Source organism: Canis lupus, chromosome 19, assembly GCF_048164855.1.
Source record: "Canis lupus baileyi chromosome 19, mCanLup2.hap1, whole genome shotgun sequence".
Lineage (NCBI taxonomy): Eukaryota > Metazoa > Chordata > Mammalia > Carnivora > Canidae > Canis > Canis lupus.
Window position 1 is genome coordinate 10,235,796 of NC_132856.1, and position 22,288 is coordinate 10,258,083.

Genomic DNA, 22,288 nt, shown 5'->3' on the forward strand with positions numbered 1-22,288 from the left:
CTTACACATTAAGCATGAATAAGATAGAATGACATGAATAGAAAAGCCTGGTAAACTGTAAAGTCATATATATATATACACATATATGTATGTATGTATATATATATAGTACACATTGCAGTAGCATACTTCCTGTATTTATACCATATCAAAAGTGTAGCACCTAGCAATATGAAGTACTTGCTAACATAGGTAGTTGACTTACCTTCATATTCCTTATACCTTACAGTAAACAAGGAATAGAACCTTCCAATTTTGGCAAAAATCAGATAGGTTTATTATCAGAAGCTCTTCAGTACAGCTGAAACATTGCACTAGGCCTCAGTTTCTCATCTTGAAATGTACCTTTAAAAAGCATTTGGCATGCTTTTATCACAGAATTCTGAGACTAAATAAAGCACTGTGTATGAAAATACTTTTTAACAAGGTACCTACTGACTCCAGGCAGAATTCAGCTGTGGCTGGTGGAAGATTATCTAGGTATTCCAGTGGGCATTTAGAAAAGGGTCTTCTAAAAAAAATTTTTTTTTAATTCTGTCTCCAACTAGTTGCTTTCTAAGCTCCATAAAGAAATGGATAGATAGCATCTTCTCCATCTTTGAATCCATCATGTGCTTATTCACAAAATGCAGTCTATCATATCCCTCAGCAAGTATCTGTCAAATGTCAGAGCAAAATACTGCCACACCAATCCATTGTTTACTTGCAAATCGTATCCTGTTTCCAACTACTTCACCTTATCCCCATTTATTACCGTCTTAGTAGAGCCATCACTGTATTGCCTTCTAACCTAAATAGCTGCTATAGCTTCCCAACTGGTTTCCTGGCTTCTATTCATCTCTCTCAGGATCAAAACAATCAGTGATTTTTTTTTTTTTTTAACAATCAGTGATTTTTAAAAACTAACCAACCAACAAACCATAAACTAGACCATGTCACTTCTGTGCTTAAAATCCTGCAGTGACTTTCCCACTGTATTATTATTATTTTTTTTAGATTTTATTCATTTATTTGAGAGGGAAAGAGAGGAAGGGAGTTTGACCGGGGGAGGGGCAGAGGGAGAGGCAGACTCCCCATGGAGCAGGAAGTCCGTCCACAGGCTCCATCCCAGGACCCTGGGATCATGACTTGAGCCCAAGGCAGTTGCTTAACTGATAGAGCCACCCAGGAACCCCTCCCACTGTATTTAGAATCCATTGTTTAAACTGAACCCACAAGGCTCTGTATCAGGAACCATCAAACTACAGCCTGCAGGCCAAATCAGCCCTTCCACATGTTTCTGTGACTATAATTTAATTGGAGCACAGGCAAGTATGGCCTGTGGCTGTTTTTGTGTTGTGACACAGAGCTGAATAGTTGTCACAGAAACCTGATGGCTTGCAAAGCCTCAATGTTTACTACCTGGCCCTTCACAGAAAACATTTTTGCTGACCCCTCTTTCTACGATCTGACCCTCTATCTTCCTGGGTATTTGCTACTCCCTATCTCTGTCCTGGTCATTCACTATATCAAGTCTATTCCTCCTCTGGGCTTTTGCATCTGCTCTTCTAATTCCCCAGGATTGATCTTTATTCATATCGACACATGACTGCTCCTTATCACTGAGGTCTCAGCTTAAATGTCAACTCCTCAGAGACCTGTCCTGATCAACCAATCTAAAGTGGTCACTCCACCTCCTTAGGTACATATCTGTTATTAAACAGCAATGTGGTAATGACTATTTGAATGACTGATTGCTTTAAGTTCTCACTCCACCCTAGAATACAAACTCCATGAAACCTTATTTGCCTATCCCTGTCCTCAAATTTTCATCAGCATAAACCCACCACCAGAAACAAATGCCTGGTATTATTTTGAGGTGGGAAAGAAGAGGGCCAATAAAGAGCTGCTGAATGAATGAGGCCAAGGTCAGAAACTCCAGCTGGTTCAAATCAGTTTGAAAGGTTTTGTTTCACTTTTGCTGAATGGCTTAGATACTGGCTTGACTTTAATCATACAAGGCTGAAGGAAGATCAATACCTATTCCTGGTCCATTATGCGCAAAAAAGCTCCACCAAGAGCACATTCTCCTGAGCATGGGTCCACCTTGCCTCTTCAGGTAAGGGTAGCAGCAGTAGGAAGACTCGGCAAGGCAAGGTCACAGAACTGGACAAAGAAGTTCTCAACTTTGATTATTATGGTTAAGAATTTTATTATCAAAATTATTACATCTCTTGTGAAAGTTCAAATGTTACAGCAAGGTGTAAACACTCCACTTGAGAAAGAAGTGATACTTCTTCCCTTCCAAGAGTTCCCCCCACCCCCCGCCCCCACCCCCCCCAGAGGTCTGGTCTTGACAGCACCCTGCCCACACAGAGTGGCTGGGGTCTCTGCACGTGCCAGGCAGGGTGAGGGCCGCCTGCCCGCTGGCCTCTCCCCCTGGTTAAAGCCAAAGGGAGAATGCAAACCCCAGCCCAAATGGAGAGACATTTACATACGTTTTATATAATATACAAAGAAACCAGCATCCCAGGCAACATGATTTCCACTCCCAACGCTCTCCCAGACTGATGGGTTTGTGGGGGAAACAACAAAAAGAAAAGTATTCTGCTGAGGTCTCAGCATTTAAAAAAAAATCTCCCCTCATTTGAGCAAACACCTGATTTCAATTTTGAAAAAGTGAAATTTTGTAACAGTCACACACAAAGAGAGAAGACTGTGCATATGATAGTTGTAGGAGAGGGTAGAAAAGAAGGGGATGCAAGAGGCTAGGGAAAAAAAGAAGAAAACAAATTGGAAGGAAGGAGGGAGACTCACAGTATTATCTTGTCCAAAAGAAAAGAAGTAAGGTCCACTGCAGCACCAGGGATTACACCTGTCATATATTTGCTACCCCTACCATGGTTATAACTGAATACAAAATTAGATAAATAAAAACACGCCGGATATTACAGTAAACAAGTGAAAGAAATAAGCTGGCAACCGTATGGAATTTAAAAAGATTGTGTACCCCACCTGGGTAGGCTCCAGGGCTCCTCCAGGGGTGTACAACAGGCACAATGCACTGATGGGGAGAAGCCAGTCTGCTCGAGTCTCTCATCCAGAACAGTGTTAGGTGTGTGGGTGGCTTTATAACTCTCTTACCTGGGCCACTCTCAAATAAGCATCCCCCAAAGAAATGTGGGACATGCCCACACACAATCACAGTCCTGTCGGTGCCACTCCACAAACGTGTCTTTCCACTCTTACCCTGCAGTCACAAGTGCGTGCTCCCTAATCATGGAGGTGGTCCTATTCATGGGATCCTCAACTCCTGACTAACTGGGAGTAGAAAAAATAAAATTCAAAGAATTCCCAAAACACTTGGGATCCTTACTAATCAAATTTATTGCCAACAGCTGATAAGTAGCAATGCAATTGGCCCATCTCACTTATTCCTCTTTGCCTACTTACTTTTCTGGGTTACTGAGCTGTGAGACAGCTTGGGGCGGGGGAGACGGCTGGGGGCTCAGACAATCTACTATGATCATCTGCTCCTGAATCAAGAGTTGACCAGGAGCTCTTCTTCAGAGCCAGGCACCCCTCAGCCAGAGCACATTCCAAGTTTTGCTATCCCTGCCTATTTCTCGGTGATTTTAACACAAAGGCAGGGAGTATTCTTGGTGGACATATCTTGGCTGATACCTGCTTTTGGAATGGTTGTCACAGGGTGAACATATACATACCTACCTTTCTTCTTAAGTGCATAAAAACCCTAATACTACGCAGATGGCTTGGGGCTTTGAGATTGGCTCTTTCTGCTTTTTTCCTCTGAAAAGAAAACTTTTTTGGGGGGGGGTGGGGGAGGGTGTGTGTGTGTGTAAAAAGATGTCCCCACTGCACAAGTGACTACAGGCTACAGGCAAGTACGGGAGACAGAGGCTTCAACACGACTCATTGCACTTAGAACCGTTACTAACCGGAACACCATTTGCTTGTCAACAATGTACCCTTAACAGCAGGGAGAAACTTCTTTATAGTCTCTGCTTCAGACAAGATTTACATCTTTCTCCAAGGCCAGAGCCAGTCGCGACCACAAGTCTTGTTTCTTGTCGACCAGACCCAGTCCTCTGGCACCTTGTACCCTCTTCCCCAGCAATATGCTCGGCCTAGGTTCCAGAGGCAGCTGGAAGGAAGCAGCTATGGGCTCATTCAGTTCTGTTTGCCCAAATCCAGAAGCCCTAGGAAAGTCCTGTCTGAGTCTTGACTCCTGACCCTTGCAGCGGCTGGAGTCGGTACTGGTGCACACCCCCACTCCCACGGTGTGGGTAGTGCTGTGAATTGGAAACCGCAGATACCCTGGAGGCCTGGTAGGCAGCGGACTGCCCAGCACTGGGCAGACTGATAGTCCGTAAGTCTGATGGCAATGACGACCTAGAGTTCTGAGGGAAGGAGGTGGAACTCAGAGTTCCTGTGCTGGACTGGGAGACCGAGTCTGAGGTCGGTGAGTCTGAGGGGCCCTGTGGGGTAGGGCTAGCAGCACTAGAAGGGCAGCTCCTCCTTGGAAGACTGCTGCCAGTGCTGTTTCCAGAATGTGGCTGGCTGCTATAATACCCTGGTGTCCCCGTAAATGGGGCCAACGAGTCTGTGGATACAGGGTGGGCGGGGCTGGAATAGGACGTAGAAGAGAGGGAGGATTCTGAAGAACCGTGAGAGGGGGGATTTCCAGGTCTCAGTGCAGTAGTTCGATAACTGTATCCTGGAGATTGGGTGGGATGTCCTCTAAAGGGGGAGGAACTCTGCTGAAGGAGGCTTTGTGATTCTGTCCGTGGACTATCACACTGCAGGAGCTAGAAAGAGTCGGGAGGAAAAGCATAAGGAGGTGAAAAAGTCCCTATTTAAGCCATTTAGGCTTGTGAATATTTAAAATACCCTACTTTTTCTTCTTCTTCTTCTTCTCCTTCTCCTTCTTCATCTTCTCCATCTTCTTAACCATTTGTTCTTTTTAGGATACCAAAGACAGTAAAATGGCTGTCTCTGATCACTTTATTTATTTTTCTGGCATGATTTATTACCTGAAGGTGAGCAGATGACGACTTATTTCCAAGGCTGCTGAAACTATATGAAAGACGGCATCTCAACTGCAAAGGATGGCCAGGATCACAAAATATTTGGAACCCAGAACATACTCCTATGCCCAGAGATGAGCAATTTCTCGTCTCACCTGGTAGCTGTATCTGGAAGGGCTGTAAACGGCTGCTCCTTTAGAGAGTGCTGAGCTCAGTGTCTCTGGGCCTTCTCCATCTGTAGGGTCTGGAAGATAATACAAAATCAACTTGGTTTCCTCGAATGAGTGAGAAATAGCCATTGTTCATTCATATCATCAGTGCTGGGGATCCCTGGATGGCTCAGTGGTTTAGCACCTGCCTTTGGCCCAGGGCATGATACTGGAGTCCTGGGGATCGAGTCCTACATCAGGCTCCCTGCATGGAGCCTGCTTCTCCCACTGCCCGTGTCTCTGCCTCTGTCTCTCATGAATAAATTAAAAAAAAAAAAATATATATATATATATATATTTTTTTAAATAAAATCTTTTAAAAAACAAAACAACAAAAAACAAATCACTAGTGCTGTCACCAACCTAGGCTGCTCTCTTTTGGATGAATCAATGAGTGCAGCATGCCAGAAAGGCAAAGAGTGGTTAATTATGGGGATGTTTTAAATGCCTGATCTGACACCTTTCTCCTTCTTTCCCTTCATTCTTCATCAAAGTGGATTTCCAGGCCTTTGCAGAGAAGAGTTACAGACAAGTATCTCTTGGGGAAAAAAGGGAGAGAAAGGGAGAGGGGGAAAGAGTAGGAGTGAGAGAGAACATGGGATGCTAGATCTTAAGAATGCTGTAGTCCGGAAGAGTAGAAACAGGATTGACCTGGAACCTTCCCTCCAGTAGAGCCTAACTGCATAAAAAACTGACTCACCTCAGCCCAGCATTTGGTGAGCACTGTGTAGAGTCTGGCTCATGTGTCCCTAAACCTGGCTGGCAGCAGAAGGCCATGGACTCACCTGAGTCTTTCTCTGTGATATTACTCTCCCAAGTGGGAGAAGGCTCTCCTTTTTGGGCCACCCTCACACTGCTTCGGAGGACCTTGGGAATACTCCCTCCTTCTCGGAGTCGTTCCACCGATGTGGGAACCATCCTATAAAGGGAACAGGGTGCAAGTTTATGCCACAGGACTTCAGACTCAAAAGTCTGGAACAAATGAGGCTCTGACAAAGACTGTACGATGCATTCTCTTACAACATCCTCTTAGACATTGTTTTCTTCAGGACCAATTTAAAACAAAGTATTTTTTCTCTGCCTTAAACTCTGGAAAAGATGGATTTAAAGATGGCTGTATTTGATCCCTATTTTGAAATGCTAAGTTTTCTCTTCTGTGAAGTCATGTGCCTGGCATATAGAAGTAATTTAATAAATGCTTTAAAGATTAATAAACATTATTCATTTGAGTCAGGTCTCTTTTTCAGAGTTCGACTGTTTCAGTTCAAGATTCCTGAACGGCCTCATTCTCTATATTTCTCTCATTTGATACTCAATACTTGTTATTATCTATCTATCTATCTATCTATCTATCTATCTATCTATCATCTATCTACAGTGCTATTTATCTATTTGTGGTCTCCCCAAATTCTTTTCGATTCGATTCGATCATTTTCGATTCATTTCGATTATTTTTGATTTGGATTCATTAGATTATTTTCGATTCGATTATTTTCGATTCGATTCGATTATTTTCAATTCAATTCAATTCGATCGTTTTCGATTCGATGCAAATCAATTATTTTCGATTCAATTCGTTTTGATTCGATTCGATTATTAACAATTGATTCGGTTTCATTCGATTCGATTCGATTATTTTCGATGCGAGTCGATTCGATTCGATTCTTTTCCATTTGAATCGAATCCTTTCGATTCGATTCGATTCTTTTCGATTCGAATCGATTCTTTTCTTTTCGTATTTACAGTGCTATTTATTTATTTGTGGTCTCCCCGAAACCAGACAACTCCTTTCAGGATGTGTCTTATCTTTCTGTACATGCTAGTGTGTGCAACTTAGACTTAAGTCTGAGCTGAACTCCTGACTTACCTTTCATATGAAATGAAAAAACAGGAGGCAGTATAACTGCCCAGCAAATAAAATAGCTCATCTGTGTCCACAACTATATGGCGTCCAAAGTGTTGTTCTGCAGGTTCGGTGGCAATGCTTTGCTTCTGTAAGGCTGAGGGGGGTGGGGGTAGGGGTGGGGTTGTGGCTGTTACTATTAAATCAGCTGAACAGCATAGATGGCACAGTGGGCTGCCTTTCTCAGATAAGTGTTCCCATACATTTTAGGTGAAACTGAGAATGATTCTAGATGTATACTTTCCTCTTAAATTTAAGTATTTCAGCATCAAACATAAACTTACCACCTACTGCTGATATTCTCTTGAGGTCTGCAGTGAGATGAAGTGCCTCTGGAATCTGATGGGCTTACCGCCTCCATATGGGACATAGAGGAATGAGATGGGGAGAATTTTTTGTGAGGGGAAGATGGGGTTCGGGTTGAGGATCCCTGCACACCATGGGCACCAGTGTCAGAAAGTGAGTTACTGCTGCCTTGCCCAGCTCCTGCAGACTTGCTTTTGCTCTGTGCAGAGTCACCTCCCCCACCAGAATTCTCCTTGGCTTCTTGTTTCCGTTTGCGGTACTCCAGCAGGGATACCTGGGAGGAAAATAAGAAACAGGACTCTAGGTCGACATCATTAGTGGATCACTAGCAATAGGGAAAGAAGATGGAACCCTCATAAAACTACTAGTCTGCTATGCAAACAAAGCAGGCTAGCAACCCTTTCTAAGCAGTCAGAAACTGGTAAGAAGAGAATACCCTAGAGGATGACATTTTGAAGAACAGTGTTTGCCAGCAGGCCTCAATCTTTTTTCTGCCTTCAGAAAACTGTGAGATCACAGTTGCCCAGTAACAGAAGCTGTTTGTAACACTGGTAACACCTAGAAAAGGGAAGGGGGAGTTGGGAGCTAGGTAGTTTGAAAAAGCCTTCCAGGTGACCTGATAGCTCTTCAGCAATCCCTAAAAATCTCCTGAATCAGTTCTTTAAAAAAAGAGAGAGACAAGGAAAGAAAAGAAAAAGCCAATGCTTCAGCGTTCTTAGATGTGTTCAATTTTTCAAGATACACATGGGGATTTATTACTGTTTCTGTATTACACATAGGGAAATTAGTGTAAAAAGAGAAAGAATGCTATGCAGCTTATATTTTAGTAAGCTACTCCAGGAAATGTACACTTGGAAACTTTCCCCCAACTCTGCCTCATTCTCTCTTGATTGATAGTCTTCCTCCCTGCCCTGTCCAGTACTTCTATCTCCTCTTTGCTGGTAGAGCATACTGCCTACACTGGCTGTCACCCTGTTACAGTGTCTTGATTGTTCCTCCACTGAACTGTATGTTCTATGAGGGCAAAGACCAACTTTTTCTGGCTTTTCATCTTTAAAATCCAGCACAGAACCTGACAGCAGGTGCTCAACATTTCTCAAATAACAAATCATGATTTCAATTACTATTGTACATAGTAAATGACACCAGAAATCCAAAGACATTTTAATTTTTGCTTCTGATGGTTAATGCTGTTCATATGACAGTCCTCTAAGCCCACTGCTCTTATTCCAAATTATCTTCCAGTTTTTCTGCCTTCTACTCCCTCAGGGCTCTCATTTTTCTGTTCAAATGCAAAATATAACCAAAGTAGTAACATTTTGTATATGCATTTTCTATATACAATCTTGGAAAAGAGTTAATAATAATAAATTCTGGTAATGTATTTTCATTGAAATGCAAATATCAAGTCACTAGGCTACATTTCACTGAGACTACTACAGATATGCTGCAATTGTGTGAGACAGTCACATACACAGAACACTTAACATCTCTAGCCCTGCACAATAAATGGAAGTTGCCATGGCAACCCAAAATACTCCCACAGATTTCCAAATGCCCCTAGCTGAAGTCCAACTGACATAAAAAAAGCACATTTTGGGGTTTTGTAATTTCTTGAACAGGCATTACTTACAAGTCAAGTCCCAACCTGTTAGCCAGGAATCTATGGCCTGGCCTTGTTCCACCATCTCTTTTTTTTTTTTTTTTTTAAAGATTTTATTTATTTATTCATAGAGACGCAGGCAGAGACACAGGCAGAGGGAGAAGCAGGCAGGGAGCCCGACGTGGGACTCGATCCCGGGTCTCCAGGATCACACCCCGGGCTGCAGGCGCGCCACCAGGGCTGCCCCACCATCTCTTTCCGTACTCTCCTTTCCTGACTCTCCCTACCTTTCACCAGATACTACAGCAGCATTCAACTGTTTGCAGCCATTGCATCCCCGCTGCCCACTCAATGGCAGTGTCACATAGGCAAAGAGTTCTGCTCTCTTCTGTAATATCCTTACTCTTGTTTGTTGGCAGATTGCTTCCTATTTACTAAAAGAGATCAGCTAAATCAGTGAGTGACCTGTCATCTCTCACTCCACCACCTCTCAAACTAGCTAGGAGCCTCTTGTTTATTCTCAATATACCCTCCACTTATATGACTAGGCCAGGCTGCAGCTAAGATGTTTTTACTGTATCTGAACAACTCCTCTGGAGCATCCAATGCCACTGTAATTAATTAGTTATTAATAGAATTATCTGCTTACCTCTGTCTCACTTGTTTTATGCTCCATTAGGGCAGAACATAGGAGGCAAATATAGAATAGTGGCGGTAAGAGCATGTAATCTGGAATCAGATAGACTGGGCAGTGTCCTAGACCTTCTGTTTACTTGCTATGTGACCACAGGCAAGTCATTCAACTTGCCTTAATTTCCTCATCTGGAAAATGGGAAATTACCCATCTTACAGGATTGTTTTTTTTTTCTTACAGGATTATTGTGAGAATATGATGCATAAGAAATAGTGAACAGTGCCTAGAACATAGGAAGTGCTAAATAATACAAGTAATCAGCATTATTCTCTCATTGTTCTATCCTTTGATTGCATAGCATGTGTATAGCACATACACGGCAGGCATTTAAATTTGAGTATTTGTTAACACTCATCAAATGGTATTAAAACAGTCTTGTCTTAAAGACAAAACAAAACAGGGCTCCTGGGTGGTTCAGTCAGATAAGTGGCTGCCTCCAGCTCAGGTCACGAGGGGTCCTGAGATCGAGTCCCAAGTCTAGCTCCATCCTCAGTGGGAAGTCTACTTCTCCCTCTCCCTCCGTGCTGCCCCCTTGCCCCTGCTCATGCTTGAGCGCTCTCTCTCTTTCAAATAAATAAGACCTTTAAAACAAAACAGTCTGGTCTTTCATTGGACAGGGCAGAAAGCATGTCTTAGGTCTCTTTGTTTTCCTCACACAGGGAATGATGCTGAACACACAGTGGTATCTCAATAAATTTCTACTGAATCACTTACTTAGTGTTTTCAAAAGGGCCTATATAAGGTAGAAAACACTTACCTTTTTCCTCTGTGGTGGGTTCTGGGGGGCAGATGGGACTCCTTCACAAGTCCTCTCACTGCCAGGTGACATGGATCCACGAGAGAGGTCTTTCATAAAACCATGTTCATATCTGCTGGGAAACCCTTCTGCAGGGGAACAATATCCCCCATCCAAATGTAAAGGTTTCCTATCCCCTACTAGGGGAGACCCTCGATATAATCCATCAGCTCGAGGCATAGCGTTCAATGGGGAGTAGGCGTACATTAAGTTAAACTCTGTCCGAAATGCCTGGTCCGAGTTCCTTGCAAGGGTTTGATGTCCATCTCCACTCCTGCTTGGAAAGCCAGTCTCAGAGGGGGGCCCGATAGAAGGATGAGTAGCCAGGTCAGAAGGACCTGAGTTGATCAGGGAAGGTCTGTCAGCACAGCTGTTAGTGTTGGAGTCAAGGTAGCCTACTTTTGTCAAGTCCAGGTCTTTTCGGTGACAAAGCTGAAAGAATAAAAATCAACAGAGACATGGAGGAGGAGGCAGGGGAAGGAAATAGTCAAAGGGCAGAAAGGAAGGGAAGTGAGGGGGCACAGGTAAAAGGTAAGAGGGATGGAAGTACAAGAGAGAAAGTCATTAACATCTATATAAATCCCATGGAGCAACAGAATATACAGGCCAGATTACTATAGAATGCTGGCCTTTCATAAATTGCTTTAAAGTCTTTCTGGGTAAGAAGCCTGGGAAAATCAGAATTAAGCAACTGGCCAAATGTGACTATTTTGCCTGCTTAGCCTTTCATCAGGTTTGCTGAGTCACCTTGTATGACATTAAGGGACTGGAAGTATAATCAGGGATTTACCTGAGCCCCATGTATGCTACAGAGGTGAGACTGGTGTCTTAAGGTAACTGGCTTCTGGTGTTATTCATTTGTATTTAATACTGATGGAAGGTGGGAGGAGGGAAAAAGGGAAAGAAAGTAGTAAGTAGAAAGACAAGTATTTAAGTTACTGGTTTAGTAAAGGACAATGGTATTAGTTAAAGACATCAATCAACCAGTTCTTACTCACTTTCATTATTAAGTATGAGTGCTTCTCATAAAACATTCTGGCCACTCAATTCTCTATCATCTGACATATATGTCCACATACCACAAGACCACTAATGCCCATCACTGCAGAGCATTCAAAATGCTGAATTATATCAAAAATAAACCATACCTACTATTTGGTTATCATTACCTCCTAACATCAAGATTTTCCATCACTAGATCAACTATTACTAACTCTCTAGGAAGAATGGTACCAAAAATCCAGATGTCACACTATGATTTCCTTATGAGAGTAAAAAACACCCAGAAAACCTCTAGTACACTAGATACAACCTTTTTCAGTTTCAGTTTCCTTTGATCTATAAAATTCTGATCCAGAATTTTATCAACTATCACTAAGTTTAGCACTAATTTTTTACTGGAAAGGGGTAGAGTTTACAGTTCAGTTAATTTCTGAAAGGTTAGACTACAGCTTTCTCTTCAAGAGGAAAAAGGCTCCATGTGGATTCACAGTTAATCATTACATTTGTCCAAATCTTATAATAGTTAAATTCTAGCACTAAAATCTAAATTTAACATCTCTACAGCAGTAGAGTGCCTGAGAAAAACACTCAATGGGATATTCTAAGAGATACCACTTGTATGCAATCACATTTCCACTACTACAAAAGGAAGGCCTGTTTCACAGAAGCCATGGGCTTAGTTTCCTTGTATACCCAGTAAGGAACTATAAGAAAACGTAGAAAATGGAGAGGCAGGACTCTCCCTTTCAAAACAAGCTGCTCAGTCTATCAACCAAAGCCCAAACATCCAGTTAAACAAAAAGCTGTCAGATTATCCCTGGAACAAAACATAAATCACTGCCTAACTTTTCTGCTATAAACTGCTCCTTCATCAGCCCAAGATAATAAATATCAAAAGGTAGCTCTTACCAACTTTTGATTTCAACTTTCCTTATTTAACAAACACACCTTATTTGTTGTTTTCTTTACCAAGGTTCCTGCCACATCTTCAGCTTGCTTTTTTAAACTTGACTTCTAGACTCTATTCTTTAGAAGAACTCTTCAGCCACCCCCTCCCCCAAACAACAAACCCGACCCCCCACACACCCCTTCATTTTCCTCCATCTACATTGAAAGTACTGAGTGATCACAGTCACACATGGGAAGATTCATTCAACTTACAGCGACTGGTCGTTCCTCAGCCTACTGCCCCGCTCACTCGGACCCCCCAGCCCTCCCACACACTCATGCACACTCACTCTCAGCCTCCAAGTGTGATTGAGATGGTGTGATAACTACCTCGGGTGACAGGGACTCGGGCCTATTCGCAGGGGAACTCTCAGGGGAGGATATGTTCTAGAGGAGGGAAAAGCATCTTGTTATTCATCTATCCGAAGTCAAGAAGCAAAACAAAACAAACAAAAAAATAAAGTAAAGGCAAGCATAGATGGTTAGCCACAACTTTGTGGTGGGGGCAAGGGGTGGGAAAAGAATGCACAGGGGAAATGTTTAACTGCAGAATTCATCTCAATGGACAGAACGACTGGTTAAAAATGCTTCCTGGTGTCCTTGAAAGCATTTAGGGATAAACTGATTATAATGTTTCATGCTATAAGTAAACATCTTAAGCAGGTAACAGAAAAAGTTTAGATCCGTTAAACTGTACACTATAATTTCATATGAAATTTTGTTCTACAGTTGATGACAGTTGAGCAGTCTATAGTATTTATTACTGATGGGCATCCTATCACTTATTCCTCCTAGGGGAACCTTTTTCCTTTATCCCACACCTCCTTCTGAAAATCACATTTCTTCATTCTCCTGTGTGGTTCGGGCTTACCACCATTGTCCAGGGAAAGTGCTGAGGCTGACAGGGCTAAGGAGATGGCTAGCATCTCCTGAATTACAGTTATAGGAGACAGAATGCAATCCAGCTCATAGGCTAGATGGTTTATGGCATAATCTAATTAGATCTGAACACTCCTACCTACCAGTGTTCTCTGATGTTAAAAATCTCTTGTACTTCTGGGAACAGAGGAGAGGGAAAAACCAGAGGGGTACACTTCAAGTCCCTGCATCTTAAACAGGCTTCCCCTTAGAGCTTTCACCTGAGGTAGCTCTCTCATATCAAATAGGAACTCTGATGGAAGAGCTGAATGGTACGAAGTAGACAGAATGATGGCAGTAGTTGTGACAAGGATTCAGAGAACCAGGGATAAGAGAAGGGAGGGGTTCCTAATGTTGGAGACTCTGGACAGCTCTAATGTGGGTGGCAGACCCATTCCATGGGAGACAAAATGAAGCTCTTAATTTTATTTAGTGGGCTGGGTAGTGTGTGAGATGGACACTGGGCCCAGAAGAGAAGGGAAGGGTTATTCTGGTGGAAAGGAGGGGCTGATTAAGTTTGCCTTCCTAGAGTTGCTTTTACTCCCTTTCCTTGATCTTCCTCCTCCTCACAATCTTGTTTCTCCTCTACTACATGTCTCCTCAACTCCTTCCCTTAGCACTGGAGACATTTTTCACTGGGGTGATTTTTATTTTTCCTTTCAAAAATATTCTTCCCCAACCAAACTCATCTTTACCTGTGAGACCTTTTTGGTATTTTTCTGTGTCACAACAGTGTTGGATGGAAATAAGGCTTTCTATACTAGAATACAGTAAAGAGCATGGTGGTTAAAATGGTGATAAGGATGGCCAGGATGGTGAACTGTGTTTTAATGACAAGAAAGGCTAATTTTCCTTAGTCAAATCACAAGATTGAAACTGTGAAAATAGGCATTAGACTTTCTGAAGGGATAGGTTATTTAATATACTGTAATATTTTCTTTCATTCCCAGTATTCTGACATTATGCTTAGACTATGCATCACTAAACTGTTCTTTGACTTGTAAAAATAAATAGATAGATAAAAGCATCTTACCCTTATACAATGTTTCAACTATCCAAATACTATATGGGATTAGGAAATGCACCGAGTGCTAAATTTAACTGTCCTGGAAGGTGACATAATTTCTAATTTCTGTAATTACACCTTTTTAATTATAATAAAACCTGCAACGATAAAGTATGAAATCCAATGCCTACAATTTGCTGCCCTCCAGGGTGAATATCCTCTTATAAAATTTTAATATTAAACTCTATTTGCTAACTGAAAAATCAAGGCAATTAAATCAAGTTAGTAAGGCCTGAATCAGCTGCTTTACTGTATGGCTAAGAAGAAAGCCACAGGGAATTTAGTAAAAAGTAACTTCTCTATAAATCAAATATAACCAGGAAGGCTCCCCTGCCTCCCTACAATCCGCTTGCCAAAGAGGTTGGCTCCCAAAGTAATTAATACAGTCTCTCTAGTTCAGGTACAGAACATAACTGCTTTCTGCTTTCAAGATTGCAAGCTACCTCCTTCTCAGTTAGCCATTCAAGAGTCCGGGTATTTTAAATCCCTATGTTCTCATAATGGCTGAATAGGTAGAAAGGCATTGGTTAAAGCATTCACCTTTATCAAAGAACACATCTGGAGAAGTTACAAGCTAGGGGCAGAGCTGAGGGTTTAGTGATTGGAACAATTATTTTTAAGGAGGAAGAGACTGGCTTTAATGAAGTTCAGATTAAAGCAACATGTAATAGACTGAATTTTTTTTTTATACACAAGGATTCTGTTCAGTAAACCTGCTGTCATCCACACGTGAACACAAGAATGTGATTCAGAATTAACTGTTCAGTTAAGGTATACATTTCTAACTTAATCCAGGGAGTGAGTATAATAAATCTGTCTTTTACAAATACATGTTGTTAGCCTCTTTCTACTTTTCATTCCTAACACAGTGTAACAAGAAGGGAAAGTAACTTGGAGTAGGGGAAAAAAACTCATTTGCCACAAATCATAACCCAAAGCTTTCTAGATCTCTGTTCACTGAGGCCACAACAAGAATACAAAACAACAGGGAAAAATAACTCACTCATTTAAAGGCCTAAAAAGAAAGACAGACAATCAGAATAACCTGAGCTCTCAGGCTAGTATCATTAGTGGTTACTAGGCAGCTAGAGACCTATTTTAACCAAGGTATATAGTAAAGACAAAGATGGAGATGGAGCATGCTTATTACTACAGTTACAGACACTGATGGGTTGCATGCAAAAAACAGATGAATGTCATCCATGGTAGAACTATTCCTTTTTGGGGAAGTATGGGGGCTTTGGGGGAAGATGAGAGGCTACCAGGTAACAGGTCACACTGATCCTGAGGTTTCCCATCCTCTTGCTGACACTAGCAGGAACATGGTCAAGAAATATTTGGAATGACATTATACTTGAAATGAGGAAGGGCAAATGATAATTTTAATATTCAGCACTCCCCAACAACCAAACCCAAGTTACCTCAAACTGCAGAGGAGTATTGCAGCGACTAGCAGTAGTAAGAGACGTGATTGGTGAGAACATGAGGCTGTATCCATTTCGACACTCCTCTTCTGAGTGAGATGGGCCAGATGTGGTCAGTGGGGGGCTCTTTGAGCCTGGATTGGGAGGGGGTGGTGTGACTGGAGAAAGAGGCCTCAGTAACTTGGTGACATTCTGCTCCATCAAATATCGAGACTTCCATTTCTTTAATGGGCTCAATAGATCTGTGAAATACAAAGCTTGGATGAGAGATTGAAACCACAGCTTAAAGGGAAGCTCTGTAGTAAAGCTATTAATCTCTAGCCCACAATGGTTAATTCCTCTTCTGCCTCATTCCATTGTTATCTCCTACAATCAAACCAAAAGCCCAAAGAACTCTTTAATTGTCACACTTAAAGTAATTCTCAAAATTCTCTATCTCCCAGAGAATCACCAAATGAATCTGACACTTTTTTTTTTTTTTAAGATTTTATTTATTTATTCATGATAGTCACAGAGAGAGAGAGAGAGAGAGAGGCAGAGACACAGGCAGAGGGAGAAGCGGGCTCCATGCAGGGAGCCCGATGTGGGATTCGATCCCGGGTCTCCAGGATCGCGCCCTGGGCCAAAGGCAGGCGCCAAACCGCTGCGCCACCCAGGGATCCCGAATCTGACACTTCTGTTGACTGATCCCTGGAATGAATTTAATTTCTTCCAGGGGAAAATATAAACTTAATTTTTATATTCAGTTTCCAAAAATCTCAGTTCTCTGTCACCTTGTTAAAATCACTCTCTACTTAATTGCCATGTCATCAGCTCAGGTTTCTAGAATGTTAACTCCATATACTCCTTTTATATATTTTTACCATTTTTTGGCAGCTCTTTCTATAACGTTCTGCTTTAGTAGGAAAGAGTTACACACGATTACTTGACCTATATTTAGCCCCTAGTCTTAGAGTGCTTCAAAGGAGGAAATGATTTTCACGAAAATTTCTCCCAACCGTTTTCAAAAATGAGGCTAGTACTCTTTTTCTGATTGGAATATCCTATACTTCTTATACTTCTTGGGTCCACTTAAAAAGGAAATTACTACCCTATATATTTTAATGACCACTCAGGTCAAAGCACCTATCTCACTTTCTCAGAGGAGAAGTCTACTTTTATTCATTTACAGTTAAAAGATATTTATTTACTTAATACCTACTATATGGAAACTACTGAAGTAGGTATGTGAGAGGAGAAGGTCACCATATATTCTATTTAAGGGGATTTACAAATTCGTGAGGATGAGAAAACATGTAAAACATGTTTAAGAACCTCAGAGGTGATCGTATGGTTATGTGTTAATCAAAAAATAAAATTATGCTTTGTAATTCTTGATCTAATGGTCCTGTATTTGAGCCCCACACTGGGTGTAGAGATTACTTAAAAATAAAATCTTAAAATCAATCAATCAATCAATCAATCAATCAATCAATCTTAGGAATGCGTGGGTGGCTCAGTGGTTAAGCATCTGCCTTTGGCTCAGGGCATGATCCTGGAGTCCTGGGACCAAGTCCCACATCCGGCTCCCTGCATGGAGCCTGCTTCTCCCTCTGCCTGTGTCTCTGCCTCTCTCCAGTGTCTCTCATGAATAAATAAATGAAATCTTAAAAAAAAAAAATCTTAAAAAAAAATTATGCTTTTAAGTGCGTATTAGATACCAGGCACTATTCTATGTACTTTATGTAAATTATTATATTCATTTAAACAACTCTAAAAATTCAGTTTAAAGATGAGGAATCTGGGGCACCTGGGTGGGTCAACTGGTTAAGCCTCTGCCTTCAGCTCAGTCATGAGCTTTAAAAAAAAGGGGGGGGGGGAATCCCTGGGTGGCTCAGCGGTTTAGCACCTGCCTTTGGCCTAGGGCGCGATCCTGGAGTCCCACATGGGGCTCCCAGCATGTTTCCCCCTCCTCCTGTGTCTCTGCCTCTCTCTCTCTCTGCCTCTCTCTCTCTACCATGAATAAATAAATAAATAAATAAATCTTTATTTAAAAAAAAAAGATGAGGAACTGATGTGCAAAGATAAAGACTAGGTAATTTAGTTTTATTTATATTCTTTTATTTTTTTAAAGATTTTATTTATTTATTCATGAGAGACAAAGGCAGAAACACAGGCAGAGGGAGAAGCAGGTTCCCTAAGGGGAGCCTGATATGGGACTTGATCCCAAGACCCCAGAATCAGGCCCTGAGCCAAAGGCAGACGCTAAACCACTGAGCCACCCAGCCAGGTGGCCCGCTTTTAGTATTTTTTAAAAAAATGTTTTATTTATTTGAGGAAGAGAGTGAGCATAAGAGACAGGATGGCGGCAGGGGTAGAGGGAGAAGCGGACTCTCTGCTGAACAGAGAGGACAATGACATGAGGCATAATCCCAGGACCCTGAGATCATGACCTGAGCCAAAGGCAGCCACTTAAACATTGAGCCACCCAGGGGCCCCCCCTTCATTTACATTCTCAGTCACTATGTTAAGATATATCCCCTAGGCTTAGTGGAAGGAGTGGCATTTATCCCAGGCCGTTCAAGGACATTTTGGACAGAAGATCAGGCTCAGAGCTGTGCTTCAGGATGATTACTATGGCAGCAATGGTTAGAATGACAATGGGAAGCTATTTCGAATTAATGGAGTAGTTACTAGAGTTATGAGGCACGGAACTAGGCTAACAGATATGGAAATGAGAGAGGGAAGAATAAATGTAAAAAATACTGGACGTGCTTTTTTTTCTTTCTGATGTGTAAGAAGTTTTTATTTTCCTAGATTGGAATTATATTTATATTCTTCTTGTGTTCCAGAAATTAACTTTTCTTTCTTACTGTTTTCCTTTGAAAGGTGTCTAGGTATAAAAAACAAATGTGATTCATGACATGTTTATTACATTTTTTAGTGTACTTTGAGAGTCACACTGTAAATCTTTTAAAAAACTGCTATAGGGGGCAGCCTGGGTGGCTCAGCAGTTTAGTGTTGCCTTCAGCCCAGGACGTGATCCTGGGGACTTGGGATCGAGTCCCACCTCAGGCTCCCTGCAGGGAGCCTGCCTCTCCCTCTGCCTGTGTGTCTGCCTCTCTCTGTCGCTCATGAATAAATAATTAAAATCTTAAAAAAAACCAAAAAACTGCTATAGGGACGCCTGGGTGGCTCAGAGGTTGAGCGTCTGCCTTTGGTCCAGGGCGTTGATTCCTGGAGTCCTGGGATTAAGTCCCACATCGGGATTGAGTCCCACAACAGGTTCCCTGTAGGGAGCCTGCTTCTCCCTCTGCTTGTGTCTCTGCCTCTCTCTCTGTGTCTCTCATGAATGAATACATAAAATCTTTAAAAAATAAAAAAACACTATATTGCCAGGTCCAACGCTAAATACTAAAGGGAATTTGGCTAAATAATGAAGCTCACTACAGAAAAGTTAGAAAGTACAGATGAACTCCCTACTTCCAACTCACAGGTCATTCATATAAAACATATTTATTGAGTTATTATTATGGTATCCTATTCAACAAAACAGATCTGACATCTGCCCTGATGGAAGTTTATGGGCCAGTGGTCATTTGCCTTTTTTCTATCAATAACACCATATTTACAATTTTTTTCCAGTCTTGTATCGTTTTCCATCTTTACTCAAATTCACAAAATTACACAAACACCCACATATTTAAATAAACACACAATTTGAAACCAAACCTACAAATTAATGCACTGCCAATACCCTCGTGCATTTTCATCTATACCTTTTTCTTAACGTGGCCTTATTGACTCTTGTCTAAGTAACAGAGCTCCATAACCTATTTTCACTCAGAAACAAACATGTGGTAAAAATCTTCCCATATCAACGAACAGAAATCTACAATTCAGTTTTCATGGCTGTAGGCCATTCATAGCATCAAAATTAGCCCTTAAGTGCATGCAAATTCTTGTAAGTATGCCTCAGTGACCAATAACCTTGTCCTTACATATTTCTATACTGTTTAGTTTTGAGGACAAAATGGCTAGATGTAGGATTTTTTTTTAAAGATTTTATTTATTTATTAATGAGAGGCACAGAGAGAGAGGCAGAGACACAGGCAGGCAGAGGGAGAAGCAGGCTCCATGCAGGGATCCCGGGTCTCCAGGATCAGGCCGTAGGCTGAAGGCTGTGCTAAACCACTGAGCCACCTGGGCTGCTCGATGCAGGATTGTTAAATCAAAAGCATGTGGGCTCAACAGCTTTATATTTATTCTTGTGTGAACTGTCTGCTCATGTCCTTTAGCTTGCTTTCTATGGGGGTGCTGATCTTCTTCTTCATTTTTTTTTTTTTAAGATTAGAGAGCAGGAACGCAAGTGGGGAAGAAGTACAGGGAGAGAATCTCAAGCAGATTCCCCATTGAGTGCAGCCCAGCTGGGCTGATGTGAGGGCCCCAAGCAGGGCTCAAACTCACAACCTATGAGATCATGACCTGAGGTGAAACAGAGTTGGATACTGAACTAACTGAGCCACCCTATGTGCTATTTTTAACATGGAAGAAAATATTTATATATTTTTTACCCAGCCACCAGTGTTTTAGTTAACTCACTTGGCTTTTCTAGGTAGATAAAGCATATTATTTATATACAATGATAATACATACATCCTCTTTACCTGTACTTTTATCTCATATTTTTTTTTGTAATCACATTGGCTAATAATTCTAGATACTGTTAAATAATGTAATAGTGGGATAATCTGACAACTCCTTTTTAAAATTTATTATTTTTAAAAATTGAAGTATAATTTGGTATATTTACTTTTGCTATATTTAATAATGCATTTTAAGGTTTAATGTAAGTAAATTTTTAAAAAATATTTTATTTATTTACTCATGAGACACACAGAGAGAGGCAGAGACACAGGCAGAGAAAGAGAAGCAGGCTCCCTGCAGGGAGCCAGATGTGGGACTTGACCCAGGACTCCAGGATCACACTCCGGGCTCAAGGCAGGTGCCCAATCGCTGAGCCACCCAGGTGTCTAATATAATTTTCACAATGAAGCATAACTGGCAATCATTTTTCAGATAGATGTAAAAAAAAATCACAAGTGGGGCGCCTGCATGGCTCAGTGGGTTAAGCATTCAACTTTTGGTTTCCACTCAGGTCATGATCTTAGGGTCATGGGCTCAAGCCTCGCATAGGGCTCCACACGCAGCACAGAGTCTGTTTAAGGTTCTCTCTCCTCCCTCTGCTTGTGCTTTCTCTCTTTCTCTAAATAAAATCTTTTTAAAAACCATAGGCATCTTATTAGATTTATCATTAAATTCATATCTACTATGCTATTACTCCATCCCATTTGGCCTGCTAATAAATTATGTGAAATACTAAGCCATCCTTATATTCCTACTAGAAATTTCAGTTAGTCATAATATACTTTTCTTTTGATATTCTTACAGAGTCAAGATTCAGATCAATGAAATCTAATTAAAAGTAGTAAGATGCTGTTTTTTTTGCAGGTTAGTTTGATAAAATGAATAAAGAGTGAAATTTTTAATAATACTGTGTGTGTAGTATATGCTATGTGCATATACTATATACGTATATTACAAATATACATACATGTATGTACAATATTATGCTATGTGTACCAAAAGTATGTGCAGCACATAGAAAATACACAAATTTTACCACTCCTTTACTGCCTGAAATCCAGCTTTTTATTCTCTATATTTTCAGTTATCAATTAATAATTCTATAACTAGTACTTTATACAAAACTTTTTAGTCTACATTTATTTCTGTAGAACAGATACCTAACCTAATAGAACAACTATTACGTTAAGTAGTATTTTTTTCAAGTTTATTTAAGTCATCTCTAATCCCAATGTGGGGCTGGACCTCTTGACACTGAGATCAAGAGTCACATGTTCTACTGAGCCAGCCACACAATGTGGAGTATTACCATTTTTAATGCATATGTTAAACCTTGCCAAATATTACTCTCTTGTCATTTTCACTGCAAATCCTTTCTCTCAATAGACTTGTCCTTTATTAACTCAGAGGAAATATAGACACAGAAACTTTATTCAAGCTTGCTTTATACAAAAAATACGTGAATGTGTCTAGAACTTGCTTTGGCAAGGATTCTTTTCAATGCCCCAAGTAGTAAAAAATTCCAGAATAATTTAGCAAATATTTTATTCACTTAAGACCTGTTTCTGGCTATTCTATTTCATGCACAAACATTCAGGTACCAGTAAAGGACTAATTTAATTACTAGCTTCCAGCTTCATATTAAAAACTAGTTTTGTTTTGTTTTTTGAGAAAGAGAGCTAGCAAGTGAATGGGAATCTTAAGCAGGCTCCAAGGCCAACATGGAGCCCTAGGCAAGGTTTGATCTTACCACCCTGAGACCATGA

At 41.0% G+C, this 22,288-nt stretch overlaps 1 protein-coding gene across 18 annotated transcripts in view; it reads right to left on the bottom strand.

Moving 5' to 3' along the window:
- Positions 1–2,166: 2,166 nt before the first annotated feature.
- Positions 2,167–22,288, bottom strand: part of SETD5 (SET domain containing 5) — an 84,559-nt gene continuing 64,437 nt past the window's right edge. For 14 of the 18 annotated variants that reach the window (XM_072785266.1, XM_072785261.1, XM_072785274.1 and 11 more), the window contains 7 exons: positions 15,894–16,138; positions 12,819–12,875; positions 10,500–10,970; positions 7,424–7,719; positions 6,022–6,155; positions 5,183–5,271; positions 2,167–4,808 (listed from right to left, as the gene is read on the bottom strand). In XM_072785266.1, coding sequence (XP_072641367.1) covers positions 4,200–4,808; positions 5,183–5,271; positions 6,022–6,155; positions 7,424–7,719; positions 10,500–10,970; positions 12,819–12,875; positions 15,894–16,138 — 1,901 coding nt within the window. In that variant the 3' untranslated portion in view covers positions 2,167–4,199. The remainder of the gene's footprint in view (positions 4,809–5,182; positions 5,272–6,021; positions 6,156–7,423; positions 7,720–10,499; positions 10,971–12,818; positions 12,876–15,893; positions 16,139–22,288) is intronic. The other 4 variants (XM_072785271.1, XM_072785268.1, XM_072785270.1 and 1 more) reach the window with 1 other exon arrangement.